Source organism: Watersipora subatra, chromosome 2 (assembly GCF_963576615.1).
Source record: "Watersipora subatra chromosome 2, tzWatSuba1.1, whole genome shotgun sequence".
Classification (NCBI taxonomy): domain Eukaryota; kingdom Metazoa; phylum Bryozoa; class Gymnolaemata; order Cheilostomatida; family Watersiporidae; genus Watersipora; species Watersipora subatra.
Genome location: NC_088709.1, coordinates 13,318,304 through 13,330,506, shown reverse-complemented (window position 1 = coordinate 13,330,506; position 12,203 = coordinate 13,318,304). Strand labels below are relative to the sequence as shown.

Here is a 12,203-nt window from a genome sequence, read left to right as displayed (position 1 = left end):
TCGTTACTGTGTATAGTGCATGTAAGGTGAATGCCATCATCAGGTTATCAGTACAGCTATCCCTTATTTTTGGGGTTAATGGGGTCTGGCATCCTCCGTGATAACTGAAAATATGTGAAATTGAAACTAATTTTCTAAGGTACATAAGTGTGAGCCAAAATTTAACACCGGAAAATTTAAACTGCTTTTCAAACATGTTGTATTTATTTCCTATATAGGAAGTGAATTGAAGTTACAGTGTACCCTCGAGATACGATTACCCTGATATACTATTTTTTCACCTTACGAAGTCGAGCATTGTGAGATCTTCACCTCGCTATACGAATTTTATTTCACCATACGATTTTGAGAAAAGTTTCGCCCGAGTTAAAATTTGGCGGTCGGTGGGCTCATAACGCACGTCGAAATAAAAAAAGACACTGATACATAGTGTGCCGAAAACATTTTCAGAACGTTTAGAAGAGACACGATGATCGACTTCTCTCATGTCAGAATTACGCGTGGAAAATTTCGTGTAAAATACTCAAGGCAGAGGAAATATTCATTTGTAGCGTTATAATATCTTTTACTGTAAACTTTTAGTCAGCATACGTATATAACTACGAGTATCTACATTTAATTCGTCAGCTATGGAATCTGAGACTGATACATAACGAAGGAAAAATGATTGCTATGTCAACAAAGTTGGATGTCGTAGATAAGAAGAAGGCACCCGTATTATTAACATTGTCAAGGAATATGATTGCAACCAATCAGCATTTGCAATTATTATTAAAACAAGAACTCCATTAAAGCAAGCACAAGAAGAAGCTTACGACTGAAGATTTGAAGGAGTTAGAAGGCCATGCACGCGATCAGCATTCAAAAGGAGCAACCAATTAGTAGGGGCGAGGAGGTAGAAGATACAGAAAACCCCCACATTGGCAGAAATGTTTCAAGTGTTTAATTTACTGATGTGGAATGGTACATTAAAACAATACATGTATAATATATATTATTTATCTCTTGTGTGGCACGTTTTTCATATTTTATTCATTTTATTTGTTTCCTTTTGATTTTGTTTTATTTTCTTGTTTAACCATGTCTTTGCAGATGGGCTTGTTATCTCCTATGTGAATACAATTCATCGTATGTATGTAACTCATATAACTAGCTACTCAAGATAGTTGATGCATTCACATTACTTTCTGAAACTTGTTTAAGCCTTGTCCTCTAGTGTATAATACGTACAAGCTTTGTACGTATGGTTACGTTGATTCTTGTGCACATTTCATACAAGAAAAACTACTGTAGCACCTTCTCTGGATCCTTCTACATGCGTTAGCTAGCTAGCAGTTTTCTGCATTCCACCAGAATTTTTTCTTTTAAATCAGAAGAAAAATTGGACAGGACTAGAGAACTTTCTTTCGCCTGCTAAAAATTCCATTTCATTACGTATTAAATAAACCTTCAAGTGTACAGCAACATAATTAACATTGATACGTTTTTACCTCCCCTCTGCTTTATTCGCTACATGTACCAGCTAAAGTCACGTTACTCCAAAGGTATGTACGTCCTGCATAATAGTAAATAAAATTTCATTTTTCTTTTCGATGGCCATTAAATGGTCAGGTGTGTGAGAGGCCGCTTTCGATAACTGCATCGCTCGGCCTTATTGAATTCTGGTTGAAAAAGGTTTCAACCAGGCACGCTAAATTTTATAATGAAAGTGAAGATAGAAACTTATGAAGGATAAAATTTCGTGATAATAAGTTGAAATTCAGTAAACTAATTCAAAATACATACTAAAACATAAATTAACATACTATTTTGTAACTAATTTTCAATATGTATCTCATTTTTATAAAATTTTGGACGATTTTTACCTTGCATTTTTCCATTGTATAATTACAATGGTTTCTATACCCCGACATACGATTTTTTCGCCATACGATGCCAGCCTTGAAACGGATTAACATCATATCTCGAGGGTGCACTGTATCTTGATTGAGTTTCAGTTTATATTTCAACTTCAATTCTGGTATTTTACGCCTGGGAATACACTTACGTAATAGCATGGAGTTGATCTAGTCTGAAAATTCGTGCATTTGATCAACATGGTTCGTTGTAAGGAGAAGCATGTTTGTATTTATGTATTTTATGTATATTAATGTATTTTAATTTTATTAATGTTATTTTAATTAATTTTATTTGTATTTTTAACAAACATTTTTCAACCGTGAAGTACTGAAACAGCGCAAGGTAAGCTGTAAAGCAGCGTGGATTACTGTATACCATGTATCCACAAGTAGTGTATTACAGTGTAACCGTGTATTACAGTGAGGCCTTCTTGTTTTTGGCATGTCTATAGATTTAGCCACTTATCAACTTGGATTGAAACAATTTTTGTTTAATTGATAATTGTTAGTATTGCTCAAGAAGGGTCTAGTACAGGTTCGAGGACGAGCCGCTGTTATGTTGAAGAGTATCGATCACTAAGGACACTGTGCCCTTTCTTGTAGCTGTCATCCTGAACGCATTTTCATCAGCGAATGAGGACATAAAGACGGCTGCCTCTTACGCTTTGGGTGCTGTGGCTGTAGGAAATCTATCAAAATATCTGCCCTTCGTTTTGAAGGAAATAGATAGTCAGACTAAACGGCAATATCTCCTGCTACATTCGTTAAAGGTAGTGTGACACTTGTCAACAGGTTGTATGTTAGTTGTGTCATGCGATGATGCGCAGTTCACATATTATTATGTCTGTAAGCTGACCAGGAACAATTCTTATAGTTGAAAAAATTTGTGTACAAAGTATTTCATCGATCAATTTTTGCTACTAATCGTAATGAGATGGGATGATGATGCATTCATTTCCCTACAGGAGATAATATCATGCGAATCCAACAGTCAGGTGATAGAGACATTCAAGCCACATATATCTAACATCTGGTCAATGCTCATGTCTCACTGCGAGTGCCCGGAGGAGGGAACTAGGAATGTTGTTGCCGAGTGTCTTGGTAAACTCACACTTCTCCAGCCTGACCCACTCCTTGCCAGACTAAAAGATCAGCTTGGTCAGTTTTTACTTTTTTGCCATTACCTCACATGTTCTTTGCACCTGTAAACATAGTCAGCAGCCGTGGTTGCTACTAAAGCATTGATCTTTTGACAGTCGCACTTGATGTGAATGAATCTGGAATTTTCTGGGAGCCACATCGGTATATCAGTACTCTCTAGTGTCAATTTTTATAGGTGCTGAATCACCTCTCACTAGAGCAACAGTAATCACCGCGGTCAAGTTCACAATAACCGACCAACCACAGGATATCGACTGTCTGCTAAAGACTGCCATAAGAGATTTCTTGGCTACTTTGAAAGACACAAACTTGGATGTTAGGCGAGTCGCTCTGGTATGTCCTTTCTTCTTTGTTTTTCTCTCCGCCTCCACATCTTCCCCCAGCTCACTTTTAGAGGCCTTACTTCGTCAATTGCGAGTCGTGTCTCTTATAACCCTCAGTTAAACGTTCAATATACCCTAGGACACTTATGTATTCGCCTCATCTAACTTTCGCGTTTTCGCGGAGTTATCCTCTCGCGAAAATTTCATGTGCGAAACTAAACTATCATAACGAACGAGCGAAAACGCAAAATTAAATAGCTTTGTTCTTTGATAGTCCAAGATACAAATGGCAGCAAGCGATCAAATTGCATTATCGACCTCGCCCACACCATTCTACCTGCGGTTCACAATTACAAACTAATCCCAAATTGAAATTTTTTTTCTTATCGGTGAACCAGGCCCGTATTCCCTGGGGCGGCTGGCCGGCTGAGCCATCCCAACTTTTTAGGAACTTTCCGCGGCTAAGTACATTCAAACTCGGATAACTCACCCTCGGATAAAATGTAACATTTCATCTCAAACACAAGGTTAACTCGAACGGATTTGTTTGGTCCGTTCCCCCGCAATGATAAATTGCTTCAGATAACTCGGCCTCAACATCATTTATTCGAAAACTTATTTGCCCAACGACTATGGTGACGGTTTTTATCGCTGTAGAATGTCACTTTATTCGAAGCCATAGAGACAAACATCAACTTGTAGTAGTTCTTAGGCGTCATTATTTTCATCATGAGTGGCAAAATATTCTTGTTAACGACCTTTATAAAGGTTTGAAAAATATCAAGTTTCATCAAACATCCACTTGGCCATGTCCCATCGAAAGCGTGGAAACCTCCGTGTGAACTTAAAATAAAATCGGCAAAATTGATTTTTGTTAAAACGCTAAAAAAAAAGATGTTTTTTCTCTGAGCGTTTCAACTGCGGTCAAGTTTTGCCTATTTTAATTTAAAAACGTCTCGTCAGTCACATCCCCTAAAACAAAACAAATCTCAAAAAATAGGAAAATGTTGATACTTTCCGATAAAAATTTTTAAAACTTCACACGAGAGGCCCAGCTGAGGCCCTACATAAGAAAAACCTGTTGGAGGCTTACACCGCCCCCTCAACACCCCAGGTGTTCATAATTAGCCGACTAACATTAGCCGCTCCAACTTGCAACCAGTGAATACAGGCCTGCGGTGAACTGAACCTGAGGAATCTAATTATGTTTGTTCCACTGCATTTATTTTCACATCACTATATTTTCGCACTCATCAGAGCTGCAAAATTGAGAAGCAGTGAAATTTCACTCTGTTTGCTACTCATGAAACTAAATACTAGCGAAATATAAGTGTCCTAGGGTACTGTGTCAATTTTTGTGACGCACTTTACTCTTAATACTAGTAATTGTTGCCGTTTAGTTTGGTTGATTTTAATTACTAGCTTGATTCCTTGATTATTCGCAGTTGTGAAGTTGATCAATTAAATGTTTTGAATGTTATATCGGTGAAAGTGATTTAATAAGTTTGGGATGTTGGTTTGACTTAGTTTCTGCCATGCAAGCACTACACAAAAGTGGACATAACATCAAACTAATCTACTAAGTGAAAGTATGCAAACCCAAGCAGAACAGATAAACAATAGTTTAATACAGCGTTTACTTCCGCAGTTATGTATAAACAAATTATGTTAAGTAAAAATTCGTAAATATCATAAAATCAATTTATTTATTAATCATGAATTTTTTATTGAATGCATGAAGTTTCTCAATCATTAAACATTAAAGACTCGCCATTCGTGTGCACCTGCCTAACATAAAAACTGATATTGATACGCAGAATAAAAGAATAAAGAAACATTTTTCAACTGCAGGAAAATAAGTAACAGCTACTTGAAACAACCGTTTGGAAAACGTCATCAAATACATGGCAGCAGTTCCAGAAACAGCCACTAAACCAAAATAAGCATATGTAGGTCTATATGTAGGTCTATATGTAGGTCTACATGTAGGTCTATATGTAGGTCTATATGTAGGTCTATATGTAGGTCTATATGTAGGTCTATATGTAGGTCTATATGTAGGTCTATATGTAGGTCTATATGTAGGTCTATATGTAGGTCTATTATATATGTAGGTCTATATATGTAGGTCTATATATGTAGGTCTATATATGTAGGTCTATATGTAGGTCTATATGTAGGTCTATATGTAGGTCTATATATGTAGGTCTATATATGTAGGTCTATATGTAGGTCTATATGTAGGTCTATATGTAGGTCTATATGTAGGTCTATATATGTAGGTCTATATATGTAGGTCTATATGTAGGTCTATATATGTAGGTCTATATATGTAGGTCTATATGTAGGTCTATATGTAGGTCTATATGTAGGTCTATATATGTAGGTCTATATATGTAGGTCTATATATGTAGGTCTATATGTAGGTCTACATGTAGGTCTATATGTAGGTCTATATATGTAGGTCTATATGTAGGTCTATATGTAGGTCTATATATGTAGGTCTATATGTAGGTCTATATATGTAGGTCTATATGTAGACATATCTGATGCGTTGTTCACTACCTCATAAACGCCATTCTCAATAGTTAGGACAAAATAATATACAGCTCACAGTAAATACGTATTTGTCCTGCAAGACTTGAACTACAATGTAGAATGGAAACTTCAGCTGCACCAGGAATTGTCACCTCACAACAATATTTTTTTCCTAATCTCTCTAAATAAAACTAGTGAGCTAACAACTCGGCAGATATTAGGCAAGTAATCAAGTCATTCATTCCAAAAAACACCAATAGAACGCTCAGACATTAAGTCACTGCAGCCATACAACATCAGTCTCTCAGGTCTTGACAACTGTAGTATTGGAGTTTAGTTTAATATCATCTACAGTCATACATACGAGCTTAATGGGTTTTGTGACTGAGCTCGTATGTCAATTTACTCATTTCTCAAAGCACTACTTCCTATATAAAATAACTAAATACAAATTAATCCATCACCTTGGAAAGAACCACATAAAACAGGATATTACGGTAGAAAATGTGTGTTTAATTGTTGTAATTTAATATATGAGTTAATTAAGTAACAAATATCTATTTAGTTGTTAAATTTTAGTTGCAATAAAATTTAACATCACTATGTACACCACTGTAAGTTTTTACCTTCGAGGCAGACATAGTGGCTAACGGCGGTCGGTGAGAGACTTGACAGCAACGTGTTCGGTACACTAAACTTTTGTGACGCTACATAACAAAAACTTTGAATTTAACTTAAATTAATTCAGCTTACTAAATACACACCTGAAGCTAAGTTTTAATCTTTTACTAAACTTGACTTTAATTTTTTCATTTTAATTATCGTATTGTTTCCAGTTTGACGATTTTTGCTTCGCACTCACCATAACTTTTAGCCAACCTTTTAAAATCTTTTTTAAACGGATACAAGGAGAAAGACTAAGCGATGCTGTTCTCAAAAGCGGCCTCTTGCATACTTAGCCATATAGTGTCCATCAAGAGGACCAGATCGTATGTTTGTATCTCAAAGATTACTCATATCTCAAGGAAGAAACATGCTTGACATTATGTTCATATCTCGACTTTTTCGTATGTTGGGGCACCCGTATGTCGAAATGTGACTGTATCTCTAATTTTACACGTGCATAATTATATTTGTGTCATTTATCTATGTCACTTTGTAGGTTCTTGTCTCTTACTTATATGTGAGACTAGGCTGTAGTTTATGACATTCTCTACAGGTGATGTTCAACTCGGCTGCGCACAACAAGCCCATGCTTATACGAGACCTGCTTGTTGAAGTACTCCCTCTCCTTTACAACGAGACTAAGATCCGCAGAGAGCTTATTAGGGAGGTTGAGATGGGCCCCTTCAAGCACACCGTAGATGACGGGCTCGACCTCAGGAAGGTGAGCATATTGTGGAAACAATATGCTTCCATCCCAATAGGATTGCAGCATATTTAGTTAGAAATGTTATGCCTTTCAAGAGTCGTATGTGATGCTACCTTTAACCATTCTTCCTTCATCACAGAAATCTCTGGCACATCATTGTAGAAGCGATTAGTCTAACTAAAGTAGATAACAATTACGATGCTATAAAAATTTAACCCAAGGCAGTTACCACATTCCAATGTATGCATACATTCTAGAGTAACTGTCTGTCTATGAGATATGTGTTTGCAGACATTTGCCTACATCGAGTGCTAATGGAATAACTAAACATCAGCTTTAGTTTGAGCTCACTAAAAATTAATTTGTTATCGATTAACGTATTGATTTTATATTTTGTGTGTAGTTGTTGCCCCCTGTCTGTAACTGCTCGCTCTTGCTCGCATTTATCAATATTAGTACGCTGGCAGTTTCATGCGCCCTGAGAGATAGTCATGTGTAATAACTATGGGCACAATTGTTCTTGTTGTGGAAAGGTGGTAGAGTGGCGCAGTTGGCAACGCACTTGGCTACAAAGTGGAATGTCTAAGTTCAATTCCGTTGAAGTGTAATCTGTTTTCATAATGCCCTAGGCATGGTGATGGACGGACACGGCTTTTGTTATAGTAAAGATTGATAAAAACGTTTGATAAGTTTTGCATTATTGGAAAAATTGTTGAAAATTGCAATATTGGAGAACCAATCAGACTTTACTTTTTTTGTATGTTTTTTAAACCTGGTAAATTTAATAAAAAAGCTGTGGACATTTTAGTTTATGCATATCACTGACGTTATAACCTTACTCAGTGGTCTGCTTTTATTTTGAATATTTGTATGTATTCATCTATGTGGATAGTACAGATAAAGGGTTTATGAACAACATTAAGATAGGTTACCTTCGGTATTGACAGCATTTAACTAAATCATTGTCCTTCTCTACCTGCAGGCAGCATTCGAGTGCATGTACACTCTTCTGGACGCCTGTCTCGACCGCATAGACATCTTTGAGTTTCTCACCCATGTAGAGGATGGACTTAAGGACCACTATGATGTGAAAATGCTAACCTATCTCATGGTAGTGAGGTTAGCCAGTCTCGCGCCTGGTCCAGTCTTGCAAAGTAAATCCTTACACTAATTCTCACCTACATTTTATCTTTATTGCTGTTGTTAATATAGAAAGATATAGCGACATTGGCAGCTTACCAGTTAGTTGGAGTCATACTCTGCCCACCAGGCTTATCTACTCACCTAGGAGTCATTCCAACTAGCTGATTGGAGGGAGAGAGCTTATCTTACTAATTATGGACATTTTAATTAGGCTAGTCTTGTTTATCCCTAGCTGTACAACCCGGCGTTGCTCGGTTAATAAAAAGTTTTTGATCAGAAAATTGATTTGGATTTAACATATAACAACATTTGCCATTCCAACTTTCAAACTACGTATCATGAGAAAAGTGTTTTGTGCAATTGAAATAAATTAAGAGGGAAAATAAAAACAACTGTAAAGGTTTTCAAACATTGTCAAACAACTTTTAAACTTCATATCATGAAGGAAATGTTTCATGCAGGTCAAATAAACTAAAATAAAACAACTATAAAAGGGTTTAGATGTAAATGTGAAATAATTAACAAGTAATTGCTAAATTAAGTCTATTTTGCTACGATTACAATAAAAGATGATTCGGTAACGATACAAATAATACGAACTGAGAAAACATAGAAGTCTTGCATAGAAGTGTGCGTGTATAAAAATGGTTACTGTTACACCAGAAGCTATCCATCAAAACTTTAAATATGACGATAAGAAGACAATATAATTGTCCGCGTGAGAAGAATTGGCCTTGACCCTAAATATAGTAATCAAACCTTACGAAAAATATTTTTTAACAGGGGCATCGCAACGCTTGGCCCATCGGTAAAATAATGAGCGTGCGCTATAGGTGGAATGACAGATCCACAGACATATTTTGAGAAATATATACGTATATATGTATATCTATCATGTATACGTTTTTATGTATTTCGAATGGGTTCGGAGTTGTGTCCACTTCAATTTATGGAAATGGTAAAATCTGAGCCCATTCAACAAAGATTTCACTTCGCTAAATTTGTGCGAAGGCATTCACTGTGAGAATATTATTCAACACCATAGAGATGGTCACTCATGATTGATCCCAATCAATAATGCTCAGCTAAGATCTCCCCGGTAAAGGTAAAACAATTTCAGCATTGCCATCAGGCATCTTGGCTTAGTTAGTGCAACTAGTTGACTACACATAAATGAAAAGTGACCGTGACCTGAAAGTGAATCTACTTGAACATGTTTTGAGGAATATATCGCAAACGTTGGAGAGGATTCGCAATAGAATTGCATCTATATAGTACAAATCTGAATTGTTGAAACGATAGGGGTGTGACATTGTCGGCAGCGGGCAACTCTCAACCCATTGAAAGCATAGAAACGCCGTGAATCAAAAGACAATATGCTCATCTCAGTGGATGATAGTGTGTGTCAAGCAAGAGAGTCAGGAGCGCTTGTACATCGTTGATATGTGTAGGAGCCAGTGTCACTATGTTCCCATGGACTGGTTACTTAATGGGTGTTTTTATTAGGCTATTCAGACGAGCGTAATTAGTGACAATTCATCCAACTACCCATTGTTTATGTGAAGGTGAGAGTGTTTCTCTTTCAGGAGTTGAACGGCTGATAGATCCTCTCAAACAGACATGCAATGCCAAGGTCAAGTCTAACTCCGTCAAGCAGGAGTATGAGAAGCAGGATGAGTTGAAAAGATCGGCGCTGCGAGCTGTTATGGCATTGCAGCGCCTGCAAGGAGCGGACAGCTGTCAGCAGCTCATCGACTTCCTTGCCCAGATAAAGTGTAGCGAAGAGTTGTCTGCACTTTATGAGATGGTTGAAAAAAATGATAACTCAAATGTGATGATGGGAGCGGGTGAGCCTCGTCTGATGGAGCTCTAGTCTTCCGTTCCTCCTTCATCGGACATCTGTTGCACCAGCGGCCCCATAGCGCTGGCCACCCCGTACCAACAGCCACCCCGTACCAACAGCCACCCCGTACCAACAGCCAACCCGTACCAACAGCCACCCCATAGTAACAGGCAGCCTGAAGCGCCGTACACCTGTAGCAACTTGTTGTTTGTTGACTTTTCTTATTGTATATTGGCTTTTTAAAAATGCTTGTTGAAGGATGAACGTTCTGGTTCACATTGGAAACTGACCACGTCTTCCTTTGGCTGCTCACTGTTGTAACAAGTTTAAACTTGTCTAATCAGCTATAATAAATTTCATGAGATGAATATTTAATTTATCTGTAGATTAAAATTTTTTGAAATTTTAAACTACCGATGCAGTGTCTTACCTTCTAAGCTTGATTACAGTTCTTTACGGAAAACCAAATTTAGATAAGACTTGAGCACTCTGGCTGTCATCAGTAGATGGCAGCAATGATTATTTCTGATGTTCACCGAATGTGGCTGAACAGTAGCCTATATTTCATCATCATATTCAGCTCTAGTCGCCAATGTATGGGCTTAGTGTGCCGTATGTGTACTAGGATCGTGTGTGTATTTATTTGCAGAGAATTGCAGCTTTACTTGTGTATTTCTCAAAGAGTGGCTCATCACTCAGATTGGTAATTCAGGATTAGACAACTCCACTTTAATATAATGATTGACAAGGAGTTCGAATGCTAGTCAGTAGCAACTTCTTAAAACAGTTTTAAAGATAAATATTTCAAAAAACAAATGGTTTTATAGTTATGAATACAGAAGAGTAATTATTATTCTAGGATATTGCAGCGGTATGCTTACCATCTTCTGTTGTTACAATAGCCAGTCAATTGTATACATAGATGCCAGCTTTTGCCATAAACACTTCATATTCTGCTAGTCTTAGCAACACAACTTTGTTTATATCGCAAATTCCAATGAGCGGTCTTGAGCCAACAATGTGTTTGTACAAAAATGGCATGTCAACCCAGTGGGGCAGAAGAGCAAACGCTCAGCCATCTACAGGCAGTAGGTTGTTGTCTTAGGTTAGTAGATTATATAAACTAGTAAGAGTTTTCATGTGAGTTAACAAGATGTGCCATTTGTTAAAAACAAATGCTTGTATGAATAGTAGGTAACGGTCTTGATTGAAAACCCGGTAGAGCCGCAGGTCTTTCGATAATTCTTTTTCGTTAACACTTTTGACAAGATAAACAGAGGAAATCCAATAGCGTGTCACCTTTTCCATTTGTTTGTGGTATTTGTTGGTCACCTTTTACCGGAAAAGGCAATTTTAGGTTACAGCATTGCTGTTTGTGTTCAAGTGACCCGCACTCAGCCATGCCCAAGTTTTGTTAAATGTAAATCGATTAAAATCAATACTTTATGCTATACAACTTCAGTTCTAAAGAAAGATTTATCACTGCATCGTGATAAGAAGCTGTGTTACCTAATATGCTTCACAGAAAAGGAGGATGCTGACAAGACCAAACGTTTGCTTCGCCACGAGGGAATACATGCACTCAGTGCTTCTTAGCAAACATCATCACTGAGAGTATGTTTCACACCTACTCTTGGTACCCGCACACGCTCTCCTTCTCCCCCCTCTCTCTTTTCTCTCCATCTCTCTCTTCATCTCTCTTTTTCCCTCTATCTTGCTCTTCCTCTCTCCCTTTCCCTCTCCTTTCTTTTCCCTCTCCCTTCCTTTCTCTCTCCTTCCCTCTCTTTCCCTCGCCCTCCCTGTCCCTCTACCTCCTTTTCCCTCCCTTTCCCTCTCCCTCCCTTTCCCTCTCCCTCCCTTTCCCTCTCCCTCCCTGTCCCTCTACCTCCTTTTCCCTCCCTGTCCCTCTACCTCCCTTTCCCTCT

General features: G+C 37.6%; 1 protein-coding gene across 1 annotated transcript in view; it reads left to right on the top strand.

Annotated features, from left to right (window-relative positions):
* LOC137387863 (cullin-associated NEDD8-dissociated protein 1-like) overlaps window positions 1-10,646 on the top strand; it is a 34,600-nt gene extending 23,954 nt beyond the window's left edge. The window contains exons 17-22 of the mRNA XM_068074378.1: window positions 2,502-2,668; window positions 2,864-3,056; window positions 3,235-3,392; window positions 7,140-7,307; window positions 8,275-8,446; window positions 10,022-10,646. Of these exons, the coding sequence (XP_067930479.1) occupies window positions 2,502-2,668; window positions 2,864-3,056; window positions 3,235-3,392; window positions 7,140-7,307; window positions 8,275-8,446; window positions 10,022-10,308 (1,145 nt within the window). The 3' untranslated portion in view covers window positions 10,309-10,646. The remainder of the gene's footprint in view (window positions 1-2,501; window positions 2,669-2,863; window positions 3,057-3,234; window positions 3,393-7,139; window positions 7,308-8,274; window positions 8,447-10,021) is intronic.
* The last annotated feature ends 1,557 nt before the right edge of the window (window positions 10,647-12,203 follow it).